Source organism: Cryptococcus neoformans, assembly GCF_000091045.1.
Source record: "Cryptococcus neoformans var. neoformans JEC21 chromosome 5 sequence".
NCBI lineage: Eukaryota > Fungi > Basidiomycota > Tremellomycetes > Tremellales > Cryptococcaceae > Cryptococcus > Cryptococcus deneoformans.
The window spans coordinates 674,646-697,788 of NC_006687.1; the positions used below are offsets into that span (position 1 = coordinate 674,646).

General features: G+C 47.6%; 9 protein-coding genes and 2 pseudogenes across 9 annotated transcripts; 7 read left to right on the forward strand and 4 right to left on the reverse strand.

Annotated features, from left to right (window-relative positions):
- Positions 1–173: 173 nt before the first annotated feature.
- Positions 174–2,147, forward strand: CNE02500 (phosphoribosylaminoimidazole carboxylase). Its single transcript, XM_570953.1, has 4 exons — positions 174–252; positions 303–1,079; positions 1,127–1,863; positions 1,913–2,147. Exons 1-4 carry the CDS (start codon positions 222–224, stop codon positions 2,114–2,116), a joined length of 1,749 nt encoding a protein of 582 aa, XP_570953.1. The 5' UTR covers positions 174–221; the 3' UTR covers positions 2,117–2,147.
- A 10-nt stretch (positions 2,148–2,157) lies between these two features.
- Positions 2,158–5,127, reverse strand: CNE02510 (hypothetical protein). Its single transcript, XM_570954.1, has 4 exons — positions 4,848–5,127; positions 4,680–4,795; positions 4,353–4,616; positions 2,158–4,304 (listed from the first exon to the last, which is right to left on the reverse strand). Exons 1-4 carry the CDS (start codon positions 4,959–4,961, stop codon positions 2,213–2,215), a joined length of 2,586 nt encoding a protein of 861 aa, XP_570954.1. The 5' UTR covers positions 4,962–5,127; the 3' UTR covers positions 2,158–2,212.
- Positions 5,128–5,229: 102 nt separating this feature from the next.
- Positions 5,230–6,473, forward strand: CNE02520 (superoxide dismutase copper chaperone, putative). Its single transcript, XM_024657220.1, has 5 exons — positions 5,230–5,317; positions 5,362–5,394; positions 5,456–5,495; positions 5,548–5,604; positions 5,653–6,473. Exons 1-5 carry the CDS (start codon positions 5,291–5,293, stop codon positions 6,390–6,392), a joined length of 897 nt encoding a protein of 298 aa, XP_024512900.1. The 5' UTR covers positions 5,230–5,290; the 3' UTR covers positions 6,393–6,473.
- A 531-nt stretch (positions 6,474–7,004) lies between these two features.
- CNE02525 (hypothetical protein) lies at positions 7,005–7,687 on the forward strand. Its single transcript, XM_024658532.1, has 3 exons — positions 7,005–7,327; positions 7,382–7,424; positions 7,488–7,687. The coding sequence occupies exons 1-3, from the start codon at positions 7,061–7,063 to the stop codon at positions 7,541–7,543; spliced, it is 366 nt and encodes a 121-aa protein (XP_024514380.1). The 5' UTR covers positions 7,005–7,060; the 3' UTR covers positions 7,544–7,687.
- A 564-nt stretch (positions 7,688–8,251) lies between these two features.
- Positions 8,252–10,883, forward strand: CNE02540 (annotated as a pseudogene).
- Positions 8,360–10,162, reverse strand: CNE02530 (annotated as a pseudogene).
- CNE02550 (conserved hypothetical protein) lies at positions 10,495–12,259 on the reverse strand. The gene is made up of 9 exons (XM_570957.1): positions 11,834–12,259; positions 11,629–11,783; positions 11,505–11,576; positions 11,343–11,451; positions 11,164–11,275; positions 10,941–11,111; positions 10,796–10,884; positions 10,667–10,743; positions 10,495–10,602 (listed from the first exon to the last, which is right to left on the reverse strand). The coding sequence occupies exons 1-9, from the start codon at positions 12,222–12,224 to the stop codon at positions 10,522–10,524; spliced, it is 1,257 nt and encodes a 418-aa protein (XP_570957.1). The 5' UTR covers positions 12,225–12,259; the 3' UTR covers positions 10,495–10,521.
- A 165-nt stretch (positions 12,260–12,424) lies between these two features.
- Positions 12,425–13,829, forward strand: CNE02560 (conserved hypothetical protein). The gene is made up of 8 exons (XM_571219.2): positions 12,425–12,552; positions 12,626–12,652; positions 12,707–12,760; positions 12,829–12,911; positions 12,973–13,027; positions 13,091–13,130; positions 13,176–13,330; positions 13,388–13,829. The coding sequence occupies exons 1-8, from the start codon at positions 12,516–12,518 to the stop codon at positions 13,657–13,659; spliced, it is 723 nt and encodes a 240-aa protein (XP_571219.1). The 5' UTR covers positions 12,425–12,515; the 3' UTR covers positions 13,660–13,829.
- A 164-nt stretch (positions 13,830–13,993) lies between these two features.
- Positions 13,994–15,694, forward strand: CNE02570 (succinate:fumarate antiporter, putative). Its single transcript, XM_570958.2, has 7 exons — positions 13,994–14,421; positions 14,483–14,543; positions 14,605–14,740; positions 14,798–14,941; positions 14,997–15,297; positions 15,357–15,516; positions 15,565–15,694. Exons 1-7 carry the CDS (start codon positions 14,267–14,269, stop codon positions 15,634–15,636), a joined length of 1,029 nt encoding a protein of 342 aa, XP_570958.1. The 5' UTR covers positions 13,994–14,266; the 3' UTR covers positions 15,637–15,694.
- CNE02580 (expressed protein) lies at positions 15,407–17,475 on the reverse strand. Its single transcript, XM_024657221.1, has 3 exons — positions 16,538–17,475; positions 15,554–16,487; positions 15,407–15,502 (listed from the first exon to the last, which is right to left on the reverse strand). The coding sequence occupies exons 1-2, from the start codon at positions 17,295–17,297 to the stop codon at positions 15,721–15,723; spliced, it is 1,527 nt and encodes a 508-aa protein (XP_024512901.1). The 5' UTR covers positions 17,298–17,475; the 3' UTR covers positions 15,407–15,502; positions 15,554–15,720.
- A 194-nt stretch (positions 17,476–17,669) lies between these two features.
- On the forward strand, positions 17,670–23,034 carry CNE02590 (cytoplasm protein, putative). The gene is made up of 11 exons (XM_570961.2): positions 17,670–17,882; positions 17,943–18,920; positions 18,986–19,375; positions 19,424–19,720; positions 19,776–20,075; positions 20,130–20,645; positions 20,697–21,036; positions 21,091–21,882; positions 21,934–22,026; positions 22,084–22,396; positions 22,450–23,034. Exons 1-11 carry the CDS (start codon positions 17,791–17,793, stop codon positions 22,881–22,883), a joined length of 4,545 nt encoding a protein of 1,514 aa, XP_570961.1. The 5' UTR covers positions 17,670–17,790; the 3' UTR covers positions 22,884–23,034.
- The last annotated feature ends 109 nt before the right edge of the window (positions 23,035–23,143 follow it).

A 23,143-nucleotide genomic window follows, 5' to 3' on the forward strand; every position in this document is an offset into this window, starting at 1 on the left:
AGCACGAAGACAGATTACTCGGCATTCAAGTAGCCGGTGGGCAGCTCTGATTAGAAAAATAGCTAATGCATCCTTGGGTGAGTTTTTAGTGATGTTCCTGAGGGGGGGAGATTTGTATTCGATAATTTGTGCCTGACTGGCGCTGCCTCTTTTTCGTCAGTGATAGAAAAGCTATCAATAATTTTCCGCATCTTCATCACTCGAGCATCTCTTGCAACAAAATGGCCCCCAGAAAGACTGTCGGTATCCTCGGTAGGTACTCAGCAGCTTCAGTCATGCACATAATGCTGAATTATACCCAGGCGGTGGCCAGCTCGGCCGGATGCTTACCCACCCTGCGGCCCTTCTCGGCATTCCTCTCCTTATCCTCGACTCTGGCTCCTACACGCCCGCCAAACAGACTCTTCTTCCTCCTCCTCCTCATTCTCACCCTGATGGTCCCTTCACTTCGGAAACTCATATTCGCAAACTTGCCTCTGCGTGCGACATCCTGACAGTGGAGATCGAGCACGTTAACGCCGATGTCCTTGAGGCTGTAGAAAAGGAAGGTCTTTGTGAAGTCCAGCCCAGTCCCCAAACTATCAGATTGATCCAGAACAAGTACGACCAAAAGAAGTACCTTGCTGAAAGAGGTGTGGCTGTTGCACCTTTTGAGGAGCTTCCCGCAAACCCGACGGAAGAGGATTTTAAGGCTATCGCAGGTCGATTGGGTTTGCCTTTGATGCTCAAAGCTAAGACCCTTGCCTACGATGGACGTGGGAACTCACCTCTTAAATCCGCATCTTCAGGGGACATTCAGGCTTCCTTGAAATTCCTTGGTGACAGGCCTCTTTATGCTGAAGGATGGGCGCCCTTTGTCAAGGAAGTTGCGGTTATGGTCGTTAGGAATAAGGAGGGCGAAGTCCGAAGTTACGACGCCGTCGAGACTATTCACAGGGAGAGCATTTTACGAGTCTGTTTGGCCCCCCTCAGAGGTGAAAAGGGTGTGAATCAGAGGGCTAGGGAATTAGCTGAGAAGGCGGTTGGACACCTTGAGGGTGCTGGTATCTTTGGGGTTGAGATGTTCCTCATGCCTGATGGTAAGTAGATCGCAATTTGTGACCATACTGAAGCTTACATTCTGTAGGTGAACTTCTTCTGAACGAGATTGCTCCTCGTCCTCATAACTCTGGTCATCACACTATTGAGGCCTGTCTTACTTCCCAATTTGAGAACCACCTTCGAGCCATTCTCTCCTTGCCTCTTGGTTCTACTGCTCTTCGTGTTCCCTCCGCTGCCATGGTCAACATTCTCGGTGCCTCGTCGACTATGGACGCCATCGACAAAATGGCAGACAATGCTCTCACTGTTCCTGGTGCTGCCGTGCATCTCTACGGCAAAGCTGAGAGCCGAAAGGCCCGTAAGATGGGCCACATCACGGTGACTGCCGAAAGCGATGCTGAGCTCAATGAGCGCCTTAGAGCCCTCTTATTCGCCCAGCCTGATGCCCATGCCGACTGGATCGACCTCATCGCCCCTCCTTCCCCTGCTCCCGCTCATTCCCACGCCAAACCCCTTGTTGGTATCATCATGGGTAGCGACTCTGACTTGCCCGTTATGCACCCTGCTACCAAGATCCTCGAAAAATTCGGTGTCCCCTACGAGCTCACCATAACTTCTGCCCATCGCACTCCTGAGCGAATGGTGAAGTATGCGAAGACTGCTGCAGACCGAGGATTGCGAGCCATCATTGCTGGGGCTGGCGGTGCTGCCCATTTACCAGGTATGGTCGCCAGCGAGACCAGTTTGCCAGTCATCGGTGTGCCCGTCAAGGCCAGTGTACTGGATGGCGTGGATTCATTGTATAGTATTGTGCAAATGCCCGTATGTTATTTTTATCCGACTTGAAAGTCCAGTGCTAACGGAACCATAGCGAGGTATTCCATGCGCCACTGTGGGTATCAACAACTCTACAAATGCCGCGCTACTTGCAGTCCGTATCCTTGGAACATCTGTACCCGCCCTTAACAAGGCTACTGAGGAATATTCCAAGGCGCTAGAGGAAGAAGTTTTGGCTAAAGCCGACATTTTGGAGGAGGAAGGCTGGGACAAGTACATCGAGAGGCTGAAGAAATAAATCAACGGTTTTATGCTGGTCAGATGCATAGATTAATACGATATCTGTAATTATCTTTTGATAGCGTCCTAACATGTTTTATAATAGCAACACCCTTCAAGGCTTCTTAGATCGTTTGGCAATCTCTTGTCTTTTTTCCCTTGCCCATTCCAGCATTTGCAGCACGCATGCCTCGTCAAGACCTCCCTCCCTCAAAGTCATATCGAGTTTGAAACCACCGAACTTGGGTACGTGTTGGTTTGATGTCGGGTCTTCGGCCCTGTGTTTTCTCTTTCTCCGGAGGATTTCGTTTCCCCGCTCGAGTACGGGCGGTGTGTGTGCTTCGTCCATTTCCTTTTCCATCCTCAAGACGTCCATTCTAGCCAGTCTTTCATTTTCAAGTCTCCTTTGGACACGATTGCCATCGACATCATCGTTTTCTTCTTTGATGCTTATTTCGGTTTTTTTCATTGTTCGTCCTCGCACACCCCCTTCTGTTCGTTTCTCCCCCAACTTCACCTGAATTCCTTCTTTCTTTTCGCCTGTTTGCTGTTCTTCTTCTTCCTTCTTTCCTTCTATCTCCCTGTCATCTTTTAACTCTTCTTCTTCCTCCATTTCCTCCACTTCCTCCACTTCCTCTTCCTCCTCTTCCACTTCCACTTCTTCCTCCTCTTCCTCTTCTTCCCCCTCTTCCTCCTCTTCCTCTTCTTCCTCCTCTTCCTCCTCTTCCTCCTCTTCCTCCTCTTCCTCCTCTTCCTCCTCTATTTCTTCCTCTTCCTCTTCTTCCTCTATTTTTTCCTCTTCCTCCTCTATTTCCTCCTCTTCCTCTTCATCCTCCTCTATTTTTTCCTCCTCTTCCTCTTCCTCCTCCTGCTCTTCTTCTTCATCTTCTTCTTCATCTTCTTCTTCCCCTATTCCTGTCTCTTCTTTCTCTTCCACCATCGTTTTTTCCTCGCCCCCCAGCGCATTCCCTCCTTTTCCCCTCCCGTTCTCTTCCCTTTTATCCCCGTCTGTACACGTCCTTCGATCGGCACTAATTCCATTCAAGCCACTCGAGCTTGATGGGGTTTTAATAGGTCTCGTCGCCTCTCTTGTCCTAAGCATGGTATCTTGTTGTGCCATAATAGTCCGTTCAGCGTCTCCCTTAGTACTGCGTTTGGTCGTGAGACTGCTGGAAGTCTGTGCGAAATTCTCTTCATCACCCGAAGAGTCTTGTATCTCAATCACTTGTGGAGATGGCTCTGAACTTGAGAGGATTATTTTTCTTTTTAAACCATTCTTTACCATAGGCTCTTCGTCACTGTCCTCATCTTCGTCCCAGACAACTATCCTACTTTGTCCCTTCGAATTCAGAGACTCCCGTGGGCGCTTCCATTTGTCTCGAGCGTTGGAGATGGTGGCATTTCCGGAGGGTGATAATTCAGGGACAGGGCGATCACCCCGACTTAGCTCTGCACCTGATTTCCTTGGCGTCGCCATGGTAGGCGAAGGTGGGGATAGCCATGACAATTGAGACAGTTGAGAGGGACTAGGGGAGCTTTGCTCCAGCTCCTTATTTCCATCCTCTCTTATTGCCTTGCTTTTCCTGCTGCGTTTTCTTCGCTCTTCTCTCTCATATGGTGAGAGCAGTTCTTCGTCAGTGTTGCCAGGAGACATATTGGTCGCCGGACTGGACGGGAAGTTGAGGGGATCGGTGATTTTCTCCTTCGAAAATTGACACTTTGTAGGTGAAGCATGAAGGAGAGATGACGATGAAATGTGATGGGATTGGGAGGAGCCTGGAGGTGACCTCCTATTAGAAATATGGGGGGATCTGGAATTACGACTGATACCTTCTTCAATCGGTTGGGACTCTGGCGGGTACCCATGGTCAGAAGGTTCCTGTACCGTCTTGCCTTGAGAATGCTGTAACGACTTGATGGTCTCGGCATTATTTGACGGGTAATTCCGATATTGAGCGTGTGTGTTTAAAACAGTATCTTGATTTCTTTCCAGCCATGCCAAGGCGGATTGTGCATCCCATTCCCCCACTCGCGACGCCTTAGCTTCCTCTATGGAGACAATGTCACCAAGTGCAACAGTTGTTCTGTAATAATGGGCTACATCTTTGTTCCCTCTGGGCCTTGCAGCTGAGATTGACATGTCTGGGATGTTGCCTTGGCTTAGGATATTTTGCGATGAACGGTTTTGTGAAGATTCAGAATTGGACCTAAAAATATCAGTTCTCGCAGCTAAAGATACATTTGATGCAACCTACTCTCCGGACCACCACTTTTTTAGAACATCTCGAACCTTCCCATCATTATTACCTTCTCCTATCTTACAAGTGTCAAGCCAATATACTGGCTCATCGTGATTGCCACTAACGACATCCCATTTGGTTACAAAGAAGGTCACAATGGGGATTTTCGTGCCTGCCAAGGGTGAAGGTGGAGCGATGTGTATGTGGAATTCTTTTATTTGGAAGATTGAACGCAGTTGGGAGGTCAACGAATGCTTATATCCGGTATCGGGATCCGGCCTGCAAGTCAATGAGATTCCAGAAGAAACTCCCATTTCCAAAAAGGAAGGAAAAACCACGTACTGTTCAAATTTGTCGGTCTCTTCGGGGTCGAATACGACTTTTACACGATGCGTCCGATCACCAATAGATCCCTCTATCTGGGCTCTAGGGTTCCGATCATCCCTGTAGGTATAAAACTGAAGAAACATCACTCTTTCAGCTGGTGTTTTGGGCGGCGATGGGACTGACCTTGAGTAGTTGGCAGTAATGCTTGCACTTGACTGGAACTTTGAAATTAGCCCCGTAACGTATATCGTGGTCTATAAGGACCTTTGTGATCCAAGACCTGATATCGTCTGCCATTGTATCGACAAGGCTGTGCGGTACACTGGTGCAATCTTGGCGAAGTCTCTTCGTTCCAGCGCCAACTAGTATGTGCGGGATGTCCTTATTATTATTAGTCTCTTAGGTCGCGACGCGTTGCCCAGAAATGATGACCTGGAAGGTTGGAACCTACTTCTGAAGATCTGAGCTTATTCGGACAATCCCGCCTGTTCCTGACGTTAATTTGCTGACTCACCAAGCACTACCCGCCGCCCCCGCCGCGCTCAGAGCCCCTCCTTTTTTACTTCCTAGTTGTTTATTTATAATCCTGTTTCCTCGTACAACCCATTACACTGAACCCACCCAATATGACTCTAGCAACCGCATCCTTCAACGTGAGTATTCCAGAGTGCAGAAGCCGTGGCTGACCGTCGTCAAGACTGAATTCGCAGTCGACATGACATGTCAAAGCGTGAGGGACCGTTACAATGGCGGGATTAAATTTCAAACTGACCGTAGTTGGGCGACAATAGTGCGTTAATGCAGTATCTGGTGCTCTAAGGGATGTCCCAGGTTAGTGCATGATCAACAGATACGAAACATGAGATGATTAAATACTTCTTAGGAATTGAGAGATATGACATTGATCTGGAAAATAAACGAGTTACAATCTCCGGGAAGAGTAGGTCCATTTATCGTTGCATATCCGTTTATTGACTCATAATCGCAGCACCCCCTTCACATCTGATTACGGCTCTTAAGTCCACTAATCGCCAAGTAATCGTTCGAGGCACTTCCTCGTCTGCCAATGCCAACTTCCCTATTCAAGCAGCCGTTGCCATCTTGGAGTCTCCTCTTCCTCTTCCCGCATCTTTAGCGTCTACATCGAACCCTGTTCTAGCCGGTCTTCCCGAAGGCTCACTCAAACCTCTTCCGGGCATGAATGAAGAAGAATACTCCCAGAAGGTCTTCGGGATCTGCCGATTTGTTCAAATTGCTCCGAAGACGGTACTTATGGATTTGACTGTCCGTCTCCCTCCTCCATCCCGGGTCGGGTTGGGTACAGCACAGGGTGCCCAAGATACAAGCTACAGCGTATACATCGCGTCGACTGGCAATCTTGTCAACCCTCCTGTCACCACTGGCAAGCCATATATATCTTTAGGCTCCATTACCCCCGACAAGGACGGTTATGGCGATATGTTCAAAGAGGTTGATGGCGAATTATGGGAGTGGATTGGTCGAGGATGCGTGGTGCAAGCCGCTAATGAAACGGCCCCCGCGGTTACACAGCTTGTGGCAAAGGAGGCTGCTCCGGGCTCCGAGCAGAATGAAGCGACAATAGGGAGACTATTTGCTGGTGTTGTCGCACGAAGTGCAGGAGCATGGGGTAACGACAAGACAGTCTGCGCCTGTAGCGGGAAGACCATGTGGGAAGAAGGACGAGAGATGGAGAGCAAGAGGTTTTAAATCTGGACCAATGCGTTAATCCCGTTATACAATATTGAAGCCGCTATATGAATCCATACGTACAATATTCTCCTTCCCGTCAAATGTCAATAATCCTTCCTTCAGGTTTTGATACCTGCATCCAACATTGAGTGGATTTAGCTGAAAGCCCACCAGAGCCATGCGCACCATCCTACAGCCATGGCCACTGTAGTCTTTACCATTCCCATTTCAATCTTTCCCATTGTATCAGAGAGAAGAGTCTGAGGCTTGCTGGCCGGCATTGGCTCAATCACATATATCTGAGTTACGTCTTCTCGCTCAAACGGTTTACCGTTAATCACAGTGCGGAAGACCTCGTGGGTTTCGTAGGAAACCACGGATATGACCATTACAAGGCTTGATTGTTGACGGAATGAAATGCAGCACAGTACGAAGATATATATAGCAGCATAGCAATTTATACTCTAGGCCGGAAACCGCCGGCGGGTTAGTTTTTGTGGCTTTTGCGCTCTGCCCGCCTTTTCAAGATCACGTGATCAACGCAACGACGCGACGAGATAAACAATAATTATATGATGAGCTTCATATCTTTCGTTATCCCCATTGGAATTACCTTTGCTATCCATTTCAAATCCACCATCTGATCACCCCAAACAGCTGGAAACGACAGTAGAACAGCCATAAATATGGCAGCTCCCCATCACCCCCTTCGAAGAATCTCGACGGGCTCTCTCTCCTCCTTGGCCCGTTCGACAGACAAAAACACATCTTCTCCTTCAGGCCTCGAGTTCCTGCAACCGGCAATGACAGACCTGGCCGATGAAGCGGCAACCCTAGCAGCTAATACGAGTCAGATGACGACGTTACATGACGCTCTAGGAACATTCAATGAAGCATTTGCAGCATATCTGTATGCACTGAAGATGAATGCCTTTTGCGTGGAATGGCCCGAGGCAAGTACTTTGTAAATATCATCTTGCGGGGGTTCTAAAGTGTTCTATTTGCAGGCGCCTAATGAGCTGAGTTTTTCAAGAGCAGAATCACTTCAAAGTATAACCGCTGTTTGCTAAATTTGCTACGTTGACAATCCGCTAATCACATATTACAAAACAGAACCGGCGCCCCCTCCACCAAATCCATCAGTCTCGCTTGATCAGAGTAAGAGCTAGAAGAAAAGGCAGAGTAAAGAGATGGATAAATGGAGATACCAGGCGTTGGGAGGAAGTAATGTAATATTAGAACATCCTTCGTATCTGTCAAGTACAAGCTTTTTCATTTCGTTGTTTCTTTCTTTTTCTTCGTACTCGCTTTGTATCCTTATTTTCCTGTCGCAACCCTCATCCTTTAAGCTCCTACGGCATTATCAATTTGGCTGCACCAAGGCAAAGTCTTGGCCGTGCTAACACCTAGCTCACGCACAATCCACGAACATAACAACGGCCAAATCATCCCCATCAGATATCGTGTCATGCGTGCGGTAGCTCGTCGAAAGCGGCATACAGATCCCTATTTAACAAGATTAACCTGCGACAATAATGAGCGCACAGGAAATAGGATAGGGCGCCGATCCCACTTTAACTCTACGAATCGTACCTGATTTCATCTAGACTCTCGTTCGCATGTCACTCCCCGAGGATGGAGATCTTTAACTAGCTTATTTTCTTGCAGCGAGGCCGGAATACCGCGCGGACGTGTCCAAATTTCGTCAAAAATAGAAAATGCGAAATGCGATTATGAAAACTGTGAAATGCGAGGTGGCGCAAGTGCAAAATGCACTTCTGTAAACGGGAAGTGCAACGGAAATGGTCCGAGCGGCAGCTGATCCTGATGCGCCACCGACCCTACTAATCAGTTCAATCCATCACTCATCAGTGATGGTCAGTGGAGGATACGAAGCGGTTGGTAATAAGAAGGACTCCTTCCGCGGTTCCGCTAAACATTTGTAAAGGGCATAAGCAGGGCGGAGGATTGGAATGAGTACTTAAGAAATGTTCATGACGTATCGATCTATCGTTGTTCTTTACTGATGTATCTTAGTTCTACAATATCATAACAAATATGGTTTGAAACTTCTATACTTCATCGTTCGCGGCTTCTAAGAACTTGTTGGATCCCGGGAGTGGGTCGAGGGTATAACCCCACGATGAAGGAGAAAGAGTTCTGTGGAACCTGGCTGGTAGTCCGAGACTCTCCGCATTCATGCCTGTGGCATCCATAAGGACATCCGCCTGTTCCTGAGTGATTGTTGGCGGGGGACTCAGCCACCCCAATAAGTCTTGATCTTCAGAGGCTAAATGAACTGTGAGATCAGAGAAGCTCAAGCTATGTGCTAATATGACTTACTAGAGGGGTCCTCCAGGGCTCGGGAGCTAGATTGGGCATCCGAATGGATGTCGGGCTTTTGATCTTCCTCCTGCGGATCATTGAGTCTTTGTCTCTTGTTTTTGGCCATCCTTCGACCCTGGTACTCAGTGTCGTCTCCGCCACCGTCGTCCTCATCATCGTTACTGCCGCCATCATCCTCCGAAGAATCATATTCACTATTATTCGACTGTTGCAAATGACGGAGTTAGTCTAGCTGCTCGTTTAGATAGACGAGCTACGGAGAAGTTGGACCACTGTCTTGTTGGTGCGCTCCGAGGTGCCGTCGGTCTGAGGGTGGAAAGCCGTCGACATCTTGAATTTCACATTCTGCTGGTCCCATAATGTCGTCCAGAATCGCGAGGTAAACAGCGTGTCGCGATCGGAGGTAATGGAGATCGGAAGACCATGGCGAGAAACCCATTTGTCCCAAACCAGAATGGCCAGATCGCGAGCGTCGATGGTAGTAGAGCATGGGACCAGTTCGATAAACCCGGTGAGGCGGTCGGTGATAGTAAGTAGGTAGTCATACCCGCCCCGACTACGTGGTCTTTTTCGTTCAGACTCTATACCCTGCCACCACCTTATCCTTATTCCACCCAAAGTTGGAACCGGTGGAAGCTACCCTTGCAGGACGCATGTAATGGGCTGATAGCTCGACGTAAGCGGAATCGATGGCGACGACTTGCCGCGACCCGGAAGCTGGCAGGGGAGCAGACAAAGAAGCAGACAGGAGGGGAGGAGTAGATGAGGCAGCAGACCGGAGAGTAGATGAGGCAGCAGATCGGGGAGCAGACGAATCAGCAGAAGGAAGGTACAGCAGAGGAGCCGACTGAAAGAAGTTATAGGGGGAACAAATGTTCCCCCATCAGACAGTCTAATCAGTATGAGCTTCAAATGTAGATAGATCCGTCATATGGAGGCTAAAAGTTCACCGACCTCTTTGCTACGGCATCGCCCACACTGGCCACCAACTTTTCTAGGCATCCAGGAGGCCCCACAAGAGATGCACGACGACGTCTGGATCGTGCATGAAGCCCGGCCAGGTCAAGTAAGACTACGCCAATCACCTGCTGCACAAGAGGACTCACTTTAGGTAAGGATTACGTCAAGCGGATTATCCATGTATCTTTTACACCAGATACAATAATCCTCGTCCAGCTGAGGGAAATAGTGATCGCAAAAGCCGCAGGTGAGCAATAGATGTGAGGGAACGATGTTCTTATAAAAAGCAACGAGGAAACAGGAAGAAGAAAGTTGATGGATGGTGACATATAGCGAACAACAAGGAGATGCGATGGGGTAATGGATGGGCTGATGTCTAGGCAAAACAGGGTACCCGTCCAGTCACGACCAGTCCATTCATGTAGACTTGTTGAGTTGATGGGATCTGTATAGATGGTTAATGATGGTGGTACGTAAGAAAACAAATCTTAACAAACAACAACTTCCACATTTGAACATGGCGAAATTCTAAATTCAAGTTTTGCATTCCCATTCGGGGTTTTTTTTTGGGTGCATTTTGCGCTCCGTTTCTCGCATCGCGTTTCGCTTTTTGCATTTTCACATTTTTACAAAATTGATCAACCGCCGCGGAGGCTAAAGATCAACGACGATTTCGGGAAGGAATGATCGGAATTTAGATTGTCATATAGTCATTATAATGGGTTGGTGCAACGAAGATTGACTACCTATTGAAAACCTTGTGTCCTTGTGGAGATACGAAACGATATCATTAAGGGCTGATGCATTGAGCATGATGTTTTTATGATACTCCATCAAATGGCTAGCGTCGTTTCGCGTTGTCCAAGATTCTCCAAAAGTCAGCGACCACCTGTCTATCCGTATGTCTTTTGTTTCGGTCAATCTATGGTTACCAAAGGAAGTCAGCTACAGAAGGCCGTCCAATCACTTATCGGCAAGCGACATACCTTCATCTCCGTAACATTCCAATCCTTGACGGTTGGATTCACTGGATCATTGCCCCATTGGAAATAGATACCTTTGACTAGATTGTGTGATTCTATCAGTTTTTATTCTACACTTTGAATTAAACGTACCGTGTTGAAAGAGAACTTTCGGATCATCCCATTTATAAGGCTTGAACTGCCATGTTTGTCCTGTGGTCACTACGCAAATTACCCGGTCCCTACAGCAGAGAGCTTGTTAATGCAAACTAAATCCATGGGGACAAAAAAGTCTTACCAAGCATCCTGGCCGAATTTCTGCAATGCGTCTGCACTGTCCACGATATAATACTTGCTGATCACATCACCATGAGGACCTGAACGTTTTCTGATCACAGGTATCATGTCTTCTGCTTTGACATTACCCTGAGATGCCTCCCTTTGTCTAACTGTTTCTGAAGATTCGAAACTGGAGGCGTATTCAGCGAGACTTTAATGAATATCATGAAGAGACAACTGACACTCCTTGTTCCAAGAACTTTTTAACATTCCACATGGTAATGAGACTGGTGGGTGAAGAAGAAATGACAATGATGGGGTTGGTAGAACGCGCCTTTTTAGCTCGGTTCAAATCTGCAAAAGTGGGTTATTGAGTATTACTACGCAAAGCTAAATGGCAAGTAGATGTATGTCAACCTACCAGACTGTGAAGCAGTGGCTGCAGTAGGCTGCTTTCCACCTTTTTCAAAGGAAGTTCGCAAGGCCTTGATCTTTTCGTGCATAATGTTTCTTTGAAAGGCTTCAAAGTTCTGATATTCGTTAGTTTAGGTCTTAAAAGGGTTGTAAGAGATAAGTGGCTTACGTTGGCTTTACCTCCAGCGGAGGATCGAAGGATGCTATTCCGGTCTCGAAGCTCAATCTCTTCCGATCTCAACTTACATGCTTGTCAGCGATCAGATGTTAGTAACTTTCAATGCAAGATTTACCTTTCTGCAAAATTCGCGGTCAATAACATCGACTTCATACTTTCGTTTCGCTTGCGCAGATGCCCTTGATGGGCCTGCCTCTACCGTCGATTCCAGTGCTGACGGCAATGCTTCAGCCGTCGCCGACGCTGCGGAATCCCCTGCTGGCTGTTGCTCTGTACACCTCATTAATTAACTAATCTTATGCATGCGTAGGCCAACTTACTGGCACCTTCCTCTCCCTTCGCTACAATCCTCCCTTCCCCATCCCCCTTTCCCAACAAATAGTCAACCGCAGGTCTTCTATCAGTGATTGCGACGTAACCAACACCACCAGCCTGACCCTTTATCAAATAATCCCTGACTCCACTGTCTTTCTCAACCCACGCGAGGTAAAGCTGACCGATATTATAAAATTCTGAAGTAGAGCCGGGCTTTGAAGTGTACCGGGTTGGTGTGTCTTTGGGGAGATTGATGGGGTTTGCAATCGAAGTGAAGGACAGATAGGCCGCGAGAGCGAGAGTTGGTGCTGGTTCTGAAGCGGCCGTGAGAAGTTGAGGAGGATTTGAAGACTGTAAGGATGTCTTCAGGAGATCCAAGGGATCGTGTAACGTCATTTTGGACTGCTGGATGTGTTGAATGACGATGCTGGGGGTTGTATGTGAATATTGTCTTGAAGGGAGAATGTATACAAGTTCCAAACAGCGAGCTGCGAGCAGAGCTTGCAATGATGAGTCTCGGGGGACTTTGTGCCTCCACCTAACTTGACAACCCAACGCGCTCCTTGCACCTGGCGCCCATCTATTCTCTCGAAATACGTAGTAGCACGTCTCTTGTGTAATACCCCTTCGCATGCCAGTAACTTCTCCAGAGCAACCATCAACCACTATAAGCGAAAGCATTGCAGCATGGACAACGAAGGCACAGAACTAGTGGAGGCTTATGGTGCGTTTGCACCCCTGCCCGTCAGCTCAGAGATGCTTGCAGTGCTGATGGCAAACGTTTCCGCTTCACCTAGACTACCTATTTAAGTTCATAGTGATAGGTAAGTCTCCCTTATCTAAATTGTAAATTTCTAAACTTACGCAGCAAATATCAGGAGAAGCAGGGACTGGCAAATCATGCCTCCTGTACCAGTGTATTCATGAACAATGTGCGTCTTTTTGACGCATTATGAGAAGCTAGATCGTGAAAGATGCAGCTGACTTGTAACTTTCGCAGTCAAAGAAAATTCATCTCATACTATAGGGGTAGAATTTTCCAGCAAGACTCTGAGAATAGGGGATAAAAATATAAAATTACAGGTAATGTCCGCTCGATGATGGGATTGACGTATGGGCCAGATATCTGACTTGTTGCCTTCAGCTTTGGGATACGGCTGGCCAAGAGAGATTCCGATCCGTCACTAGGTCATATTACCGTTCGTATTCTCAGTTCATGGATTTTTTCAAGATATCGAGACTTATCTAGTGTACTTCACCAGGCGGAGCAGCGGGAGCTATCCTGGTGTATGACATTACTTCGTGCGTTCCGAAGGCAAGCTGTCTCTTTTAGCTGATGAACTACAGGCGACAGTCTTTCGTTAACCTAAGTCGTTGGCTCACCGACTGTCGAGCCCTTGCATCCCCCCATTTAGTAGTGGTCTTGGTTGGCAACAAGTTAGATAAGGAGGAAGATCGAGAAGTCGAGTATACCGAAGGCTCAAGATGGGCTCAAGAAAACGGTATGCTTTGTTCTTCAATCGGATGTTGACTCTGGCTAAGCGAGATCGTATTCGCAGGCCTCCTTTTCGTGGAAGTTTCCTCTCTTACCGGTAAGAATGTCTCAACGCCTTTTCTCCTCGCCGGCCGCACCATCCTTTCAGCTATAGATGCTGGAACATTGGATCCCGATTCAGCCGGTTCAGGAGTAAGCTATGGGGAACGGCAACTGCGAGCGGTCGGAAGTCAGTCAAGACTAAGTGCTGCCTTTGGCTCTTCAGTGAAGCGAAAGCGACGAAGAGATAGCGTAAGCATCAGGGATATGGTGGGGGGCCAAAGGTGTAGCTGTTAATATCCGATAGATACCGGGGGCTTCAGTAGTTATATCTTTTTTGTCGCCCGTCCATCCGCGGTCGTTCATATGTCGTTGTACAAATTGTGTATGTTTCTGCAATTACCCCAATTAATGCCGAAAAGTCCTTGTAGTTTAGCAGGCTTATGCATAAGAAAGAGCAGCACCGGAACGGAACAACTCAAACTGGGAGATCAAATTTCATGCATGCGTGAGTCGAGCATGGAGCTAAAGTGGAGAAATAGATGATGGCTTCCGAGTAAAACCGATGACATAAGAACCGGTTAGCCAGTTGACCGGACGGGTTTGTCCAAGATTCAAGAACATTTGCGAAGTCAATCTTCAATCCAGTACGTGGTCTGCTGTCTATATATAAGACGATCGTCTCCAACATGCTACGAATTCAATCTCGCCAGAACAATAATCAAGTTCCTGTCCTATCTTAGCTCAAGCGCATCTCCAGTCAGACTCGGAATATTCAACAGAGGAAAGGAAGGAAGCAATTCAACAACGAAACAACTTAATACTCGCCGACACCCAGGCTTACTTTAGCATTCCATTGTAGCCAGTCGTCAATAGCCAATAGCCCCCCTTGAATCTTAGTCCTATGTCTTCTACAACATCCAAACCCTTTGGGGGAGGCGTCACTGGTGACAGAGTGGCCCCTCCTCCTCCCAAGGCCATAAGCGGTAAAGAGAAGGTACCTCTGAGTACGCATCTGATCGCGGGTGGTGTCGCTGGCTTAGCAGAATCACTTGCTTGGTGAGTATCGAATGATGTAAAACTGTGTAATTCCTTCTAAATGGCTGATCTTTTTGGATAGTCATCCTTTGGATACCATTAAGGTTCGAATGCAACTATCAAAATCCAGAAAAGCGAAGGGAGTAAGTCTTCCTCCCATTCCTCTCACTTCTGTCAATTTTAACCGAATCATCTTTGTTGCAGCTCAAACCATTAGGCTTCTTTGCGACAGGAAGACAAATTGCTGCTCGTGAGACACCTCTGGGCCTGTACAAGGGTCTTGGTGCTGTCGTTAGCGGAATTGTACCCAAGATGGCCATTCGTTTTGCTAGTTTCGAGAGTAAGTCGTGCAGTTAACACCTTAATCTAAGGGTTGTCGTATTAATGTAGGGTGCAGTGTACAAGGGATGGTTATCGAATCCTGATGGAAGCATCTCCTCGAAAGCCACATTTTTAGCTGGTCTCGGTGCCGGTGCGACAGAGGCGGTAGCTGTCGTGACACCCATGGAAGTAATTAAGATTCGCCTGCAAGCTCAGCAACGTAAGTCGCACGATGTAAAAAAGGGAAGCAAATCACTTATTGCCGATATTTACAGACTCATTGGCTGATCCCCTCGACATCCCTAGATATCGCAACGCCGCCCACGCTGCCTTTACCATTGTCCGAGAGGAAGGAATCGCTACCCTCTATCGGGGTGTTTCCCTCACCGCCCTCCGACAAGCGACAAATCAAGGTGTGAATTTCACAGCTTATCAGCAATTTAAGAAATGGGCCATGGACTTCCAACCGCAGCATAAGGAATCAGGCCAACTGCCAAGCTGGCAGACTATGATTTTAGGCTTGGTTAGTGGTGCCATGGGACCATTCTCCAACGCTCCAATTGATACTATTAAAACGTGAGTGTCATCTCAATTTTTATCATATGGGCCTATGGGACTTAATCTGCTATTACCAGTCGTATTCAGAAAGCTTCAAAAGTGGAAGGGGAAACCGCCCTATCCCGGATGGCCAAGGTCGCTTCGGAAATGTTTAGGAACGAAGGGGCCAAGGCGTTTTACAAGGGTATTACTCCTCGTGTCTTGCGTGTGGCTCCTGGCCAGGCTATTGTGTTCACTGTCAGTGCTTGATTGGAAACAAGAGTCCAATACTGACCTGTTGTATAGGTGTATGAGCGTGTGAAGAAGATGATTGATGTTGCAAAGGGAACTGCTTTAGGTGCCGAATACGATGAGTAGCATGTAAAAAGGACGGGGTTTTACGAGTAAAACGTATGCACTGTATGCATCAGATCTATTACAACAGAGATACAATCTTACAAATCAAGATTTTTGGCCTGCAACATCTCCCCATCTCCTGAGTTTCCCTTTCACTCTCCAGTCTTCACCGTCATCAATACTTCCTTCCGCGCCAATACCGCGTTTTCGAACTCTTGTATGGGTCATAATGGGATCCGCCCGTCCTGTGCCATCTTTTCCTAAACCTTCCCCCCGTTGCCAACCCTGTCGTCCCAGGAAATCTTCGGCGAACTTATTTTCCACGGGTGCAACTTCTACTGGGGCGTCGGTATGGCCCGTAAAACGAGCCTGACCACCGCGTGGAGGGGAGGGGCGATGTAGTCCTCGACGCATGGCCGAACGATCAATGTACCCTCTAGATGGCATATTTTGCGCTGAAGCTGATCCTTCCTCAGACCCGCCCCTATTCAGCAGACTCTCCCTCAGATTTGCCATTTCTATCTTCCTTTTGGCCTCTCTATTCCCTCGCCTCTGCTGAGAATTCATAGCAACGTCCCAAACCTTCTCTTCGTATCCTGCGGCGTCTTGTGTATTGTTTACAAAAGTCTCTCCTGTGTCCAGAGGCAATTCATTGCCTCCTTTAAGTTGACATGTATCGCATGGCCAAGAAGCATGAATATGTGCTTGAAATGTGGTAGAGCCAATGACGAAGAGCGAAAGATGAAAGAGGGGAAAAGGTTTCGATGAATGTTTCGGGATGGACAACCGTTTATGAGCTCGGATTCCTGTATCGTTATTACTAGCTTGATCGCTCGCATTCGAGGGAGAAACGAATGTCCCGTGGGTTGAGCCTGCAAGGGTATGTTAACCATGCCAAAAAGCGAGAGTACCAATGGCTCACCCAGATCAACAATCCACCACCCCTCTCTGCTCTTTTCGCCGTCCTCTTCGACCTCAACCTGCTGGTCTCCATTCTCTCCCCAAAAGATAAGGGCATGAGTCTTGCTTACTTCCATTTCCCTCAGCCTAACCCTTGCTGGTGCTCCCTTCTCGCATTTATCCCTACCTATCTGCACGCCCCCTTCTCTCGTATCGATGACAGCTATTTGACCAGCGCTAACCTTAGGAGATTTGGTGGAGACAACCACCAGACGAAGTAGAGTATAGTCTGGAGGTTCTGGAGGCATCCCACTCACGGAGACCAAAGTATCAGGAGGAGGGGTGGTATTAGTGCTTCTATGGGAAGATATAGCTTCCGCCGCTGTCGAACCTTCCCTAAACTCTCCAGCACCATAATGCACACCCTCAAGAGTGCCATGTTCTCCATTTCTCTTTTCTTTTTTCTTAGCTGCCTTTTCTATCTCTGCAAGCTTTTCAGGCTCCATAAGCCCTCCCCAGCCTACATCATCTGGAATCTCGCCTTCCTCTATTATTTGCGGTCTTCCATCTAGGTTCGTTGTGGTAGGAGTCAACGGATCTTCGAGTGACTGTTGATGGTGGATATTTGAGCCAGAAGCCTGATGAAATTCGGAAGCAGTATGATAAGTCCACTGCCCAGTGGCTGAGTCATGAATGGCGTAGGTATTGGAAGGGGCGTGATAGAAAACTCCTGTGCTGGAGTCAAACACCCAAGTATCTTGAGGGGCGGCACCGGAGGTCATTCGTGGAAAACCGCTTGCTGCGAGATGCCCTTCAATTGTTCTGGTTGTAAAATGTCTGAATGGAAAGCAAGATATGAGTATAGGGCGGCCGAGAAATTCACAACGATGGACGATGTCTGATGTCCAACGGCAAACGCTTACTTGCTGCAATGAAAGTTACAGACGACGGATAAGCACAGAGGAAACCGTAAACGAACGCAGGAAAACATGAAGACACCTTCATCGAATAAACAATCTTCCACGTCACGGTAGCTCACTGCTGCTGTTGCTGGCTTACTGGCTTGCTGCTGCTGCCGAGAAAACCCTCCAGCTTATTACATAACGAGACAAAATTGGCCGAGAAGAAGTGCTTGAAAAGTCATTCGCCGACACTGGGTAAATAAAAGCACGTAACTGTTGAGTGCCGAGATACTACGCAACTGCCTGTCATATCTCGAAGTCTCGGTACTACTGCAGGTTACACAAGTAGCTGCTTTAACTTCCCTCCTCTTTTATGTCGCCTTCCCATAGCATCGTCGGGCTGGAGAAGCTTGAAACTTGCCGTAAAGCGCTATTGAAAGCCAGTCCTCAAGATCTGCAAGATGTGTGAGTACTCTACTGATATACAAATCTTGGGCGGCGATTGATCTCTTTTATAAATTACAGCCAACTACTTTCAGAAGCCACAGAAATCATTCTGAGTCCTCAAGAAGAAAAGCTCCACCTCAAACTGCTGGAGTTGCTCCTTGCACTTTTACGGCAGCTTACTACAGTACTATCACTATCGCCCAATGGACCAGTTCGCTCCTTGGCGCAGGACAGACTAGCGCCTGAATTTCAACCTGGAAAGCCCCTCATATTATTCCTTTCAGCAAATATTGATCATGGGCTCAAGGTTCAACAAACACGTTCAGTAGAGGTGCTTGCGGCAGCCGCCAAATTGGCGGTCACCATATCGTCCCAGGGTATATTGGCCTCGTCGGCCTCATCTGCGGCACGCCATGACAACTTCATGGTCCCATTATTCACATGTATTGCCGGCGGAGACGTCACAAATCGTGGTGACTTGTCAATTCTGATCGCTTTACTTCCATACATCCCGCCTAGCGCAATTCCCTCAAGTTTGTTCGATAAACTCTTAAGCGAATTACACGTGGCTCACAACGCCAGTGTACGTTGCCATTTGGCCGCCGATCTTGCCATTGTCCTTGGTGGTGCATCCCTAGCGGCTCCCTCTTCCAATCTACCATCCACTCCTGAACAACAGAAGCGTATTCTGTTGCCACTACGTTCTGCCTTTGCAACTTCCCAACCGTCATCCACTTTACTTCATGTGTCGCGATATTTATTGCCACGCCTTTTCAGTCTCTTTCCTTCCTTACTTTTAACCCTTTTATCCATGCTAGGCGCACCGGATCCTGTTTACGGGGCATGGGTAGCTGTTGCGTCGATTGGCGTGCAACAGGGATTAATCAGCATAGAGGATCTACCGCAAGAAGATGTCATGGTTGTCTTAGAAAGTGACGAGCCTGAAACACGGTTAAGGGCATTTGAGCTTGTGAGCGGGCGAAAAGAGTATACGGAAAGCGTTATAGAATTGATCAAATTGAGTTTCAAGCGTAACGAAGCCCTCTCAAGTGCCGGGTATGTTTGTTTACCTATTTTTTTGTTCTTCGACAGAATTTGGGAGTAACCGATTGCGATATTAGTGCTCGTTCTGCTTTCTCCTCAGCTACCTATGCTTTTTTCGTCCGTCTTCATCAGTATGAGACTTTGGCGCGTCGTACGCTGCGCAAATTATCTAAACAACCCAATACGTCTTCTACGGTCACCGAAGCCACACAACTGCGAGGATCACTCTCCAAAACAGCGGATTTCCACTCTTGGTTTCTTCATTTCATCCATGATAATCTATGGCACGCACGAAGATACCCTGTTTTTAGGGTGTTATTGGTGCTAAATTTGCTAGGAAGATACTTGGAGGTGTTTGGTGATGATGAAGGAGTACAAGGCAAGATCTATACACAAGACATGGTGGAAAATCTGCTTGCTTGCCAAGCAAGCGAATTCACAGAGGTGCGATCCAGAGCGCGCAAGATGTGAGTTTATGTTTTCTGGAATTTGTTTGTAACTAACACCTGGCATAGCCTGGATGACGCCAAGGTTTCGCTGACTGGTTACGAGTCCCTTCATACACCATCCGCACAAGCTTTGCTTGTCTCAGCTTTTGCCTCGTTGGATCATCCTCGAAAGACCCAAGCCGAGGCAGGTAAAGCTGCCCTTTGCATTCTTTTTGGGAAAGTCGTCCACTATGGCACAGTAAGAGAGTCTTTGGAGTTTGTGCAGAATATAATTACGAAGCTGGAGAAGGGAGTTGAGGTTATCGAAAGAGACTTGGTGCAAATAGAAAATCATCCTCTTCATGGTTTACTCGGAGCCATCAAGTCAATACTTGTTTCTTTCAAGTCTACATGGTCATATGTGCTGACATAGTTCTAGGGACGTCATCCTATGTCTGAACATCAAGACAGTTGAAGCACAGCAAACTTGGTCTCCGATATTCCGTCAACTTATGTCTCTTGTTATTCGTATCTGGAACGCAACTCGTGCTGTCATTTCCCTGGCCCCCTCTGGACTGGTGTCTGCGGACGAAAACGGTGTGGAAGGTAGTGCCAGGGCTGATCACGAAATAGCTAGGGCCTATGAGGTGCTCGGCGGAGGGGAAGAAGGAGAAGAGGAAGATGGGATGGATCATACGGGACTATTATTTGGCTGTTGGCGAGCAACTATGACAGCTGGGTAAGAAGCTTGAAATTTTACAGGCTTTTCGACCATAAAGCTGATGGATTTTAGGGAGCTGCTAGCTGCCATTTTCATTTTACCCCTCGCACGAGGCGGTCCGTCTCAGCTCATTTGGTCGGTTCAGGACGTCAACGCTGCTGGCACAACGTTCCTCACTTGGTTGCATGAGATTCGACACCGCGGTACTTTTTCAAAGCTTGCCAACGCCTTTGCTCAACTGGTAGAGGCAGTACGGGCGATTGAAAGCCTGCAAAGTCTATGCGATGATTGGTTAACAGATGAATTGAGAGCAATTTCTTCTGACCAGCATTCAACCACTAGGCGATCGGCTGCTTTACCGTATAGTATATTGTCAATCGTATCCAATTCTGAGGCACTGCTGGAAAAGGCAGTGACCTCGCTCCTCGAGTTTGCCAAGGTTGAAAATGCGTCGACGTCAAATGTCACCAAAGTTCATGCGCTAAATGTCCTCAAAATCGTATTGCTCGATGCCAGACAAACTAAGTGGTTTGATGTGTGGTTTGAGCGAAGTGTGATCACTGCTCTTCAGGCCTTTGAATCACCAGAGTAAGTGCTCTGTGAATTCTCAAATCTCCATTTGCTCATCGGCAATCATAGCTGGAATGTTCGGAATGTTGGTCTTATTCTCTTTTCCACTCTCGTCCACCGTTGCCTTGCCCCTCCTCGTGGTGGGCAAGATTATTATCGCTCCCGAACAACACTCGCCTCTCGCAGGCCTTTTTCCCTATTCCATAACAAATATCCTCTCATTCTTCCATTTCTTAAGGAGTATCTCACCAAGGGTTCAAATCCTGACTGCCAGACTCGCATCAGACATTCACCTTTACTTCCCATTTTGATCATTGTCAGAAGTCTCAGATGGTCAGACAAAAACTCAGAGATGCTTTCTGATTTGGCACGAGCTGTAGAGCCTTACTTGAGAAGCAGGGAATATCAGGTGATTTGACTTGCACAAAGCTAGAATGAAAGAGGAGCTAACATCAGATTCTAGATCAGACAAACAGCTGCCCAAGCCCTATCATCGACAGTTTCTCCGTCTGAGGCCCTTCAACGTGCCCTCTCTATAGAAAATTATCTTTCTCCGTCTCCAGAGATGGCCAATGAGACGCACGGTTACATATGTTTCCTCCGACAGCTTATCAGCAACTTCATCGAATGGGAAACTGTTAATGCTGAATCACGGGCTGGCATCGACAACATCCTGCTGCGCCTTGTAAAAGAGTACATCCCCGGAACTCATCCCACCATCACCGCCGACGTTATCGGTTGTGTAGAGTCATACCTGGTTTGCACAAGCGTGGGAAAGGGATCACTCGTCACTGAGATTACTTCCCGTGCTCAGAAATATATGAATCGGGCGAGTCGCGCATTCGTGCCTGCGGAGGAGTTCCGTCTTGCGGCTTGTGCTGCTGTCCTGTCCACCCATGCTGCCTCGCCATCGATCATCTTATCTCTCTTAGGTTCTTCATCCAGTGAGGCCTCAAACATCGTTATTCTTGAAAATCTCTGGCATCTTCAAGAATCCTACTCACCGGAATTAGTGGATCGTGTTATATCGTTAGGGGTGAGAGGGAAAGCAGGCGAAGGCATTCAGTTAAAGGCTTTGAATGTGCTTTCAGAGATCACATGGCAATCAGTGGACTGCGACGCTTTGGCGGAATGGAAAGAGAAGGGTGGCCGTTTTGAGTCAGTTTGCGAGGCGTTGGACAGGATTGTGATAAACTCAAAATGTGTACCAATCAGGGAAGCCGCGTTGGTGGCATTGGCTTGGGCTCTCCATCATGTGAGTTCAAGTGTTTTTATGTTTCCGCAAATGGAACTAACCAAGTTGTAGGCGCTTACCAACTCCCCGGGAGAGAGTAAAAAAGTGATCCCAATGTATGGAAGATTGGCCCAATATGTCCTCCGCGCCTCTCATGAAGATGAGGTCAGCTTGTTTATACTGGTAATTACACGACTGCTGATACACATAATCATTTTGTAGTCCCAACCGGCTCGCTTCGCCGCTTACAAAGCTTTGACTCACCTTACTTCCCATCTCGTTCATCTACCGCATCCCTCATTCCATCAAACCCTTATACGCTTGGCACAGGATGATGATGAAGAAATTCGCCATGGCGCTGCAAGGATCATCGTCGGTATGCTCGGAGACGAAAAAAGTGTAGTACAGCAGAGGGCTGTAGAAATGTGGTACGATTGGGCCACTCGTCTGTTGTCGGGCTTTGACAGAGATAGCGATGAACTCGGACAGTGGTTGGTTTGGATTTCAGATCTGGCCCAGGATCACAAAGGTTACGGTGAGTTCCAATGCACTTCTGTATGGACAGCATCTCTAAAATCCCTTCGGTAGAACACGATGTCAAGACTCTGAAAGGCGGGGTTGATTCGGAAGTGCTATTTGAAATTGAGCCCTCCAACATCTTCCGTGATCCTCTCGTGGATGTCTTCTACGCGTCCAGATTGCTATCCAATCTTAGATTAGCTGGACTTCTCGGTGATCGTTTGTCGCATCTTGTCCCTGAAACAAAGACGCGGCCGGAAATCCACCTCATTGAAAATGTTACGCAGACGCCCACTACAGTCACGACGGCCTGTGATGATAGTAACCTTCAATCTCCTGAGCACGCCGAGTACTTGGAATTGGATCGTGTAGCAAAAGAACCATGTGTCAGCAGCCCGAGTCCGATCGACGATGCGTGGGAAGCTAGGAGGAGCTTTATGCGAAGAAAAAAATTACAGAGGATGATTGTTCCAAAGGAAGGCTGTCGGCAGGAATCCCGATGAAAAAGGAAGACAAGGAAGTGGCGGTGACGCATGGTGATTAACGCCTGAAATTGGAAGGGGACGCGACATATCTCAAATCACAGACGTAAGAGCTGCTTTAACATTGATAATCAATGACTAGATCTATTGCCATGCCATAAATGTATGTATGATACATTACGTACTATATCAGGTGTCAATATATAGCGGAAGCACCGAAAGTGTTTCTGTAGGTTGCAAAACGCTATGCTGTAATACGAGACTGAATGCTTCTTAGTTCT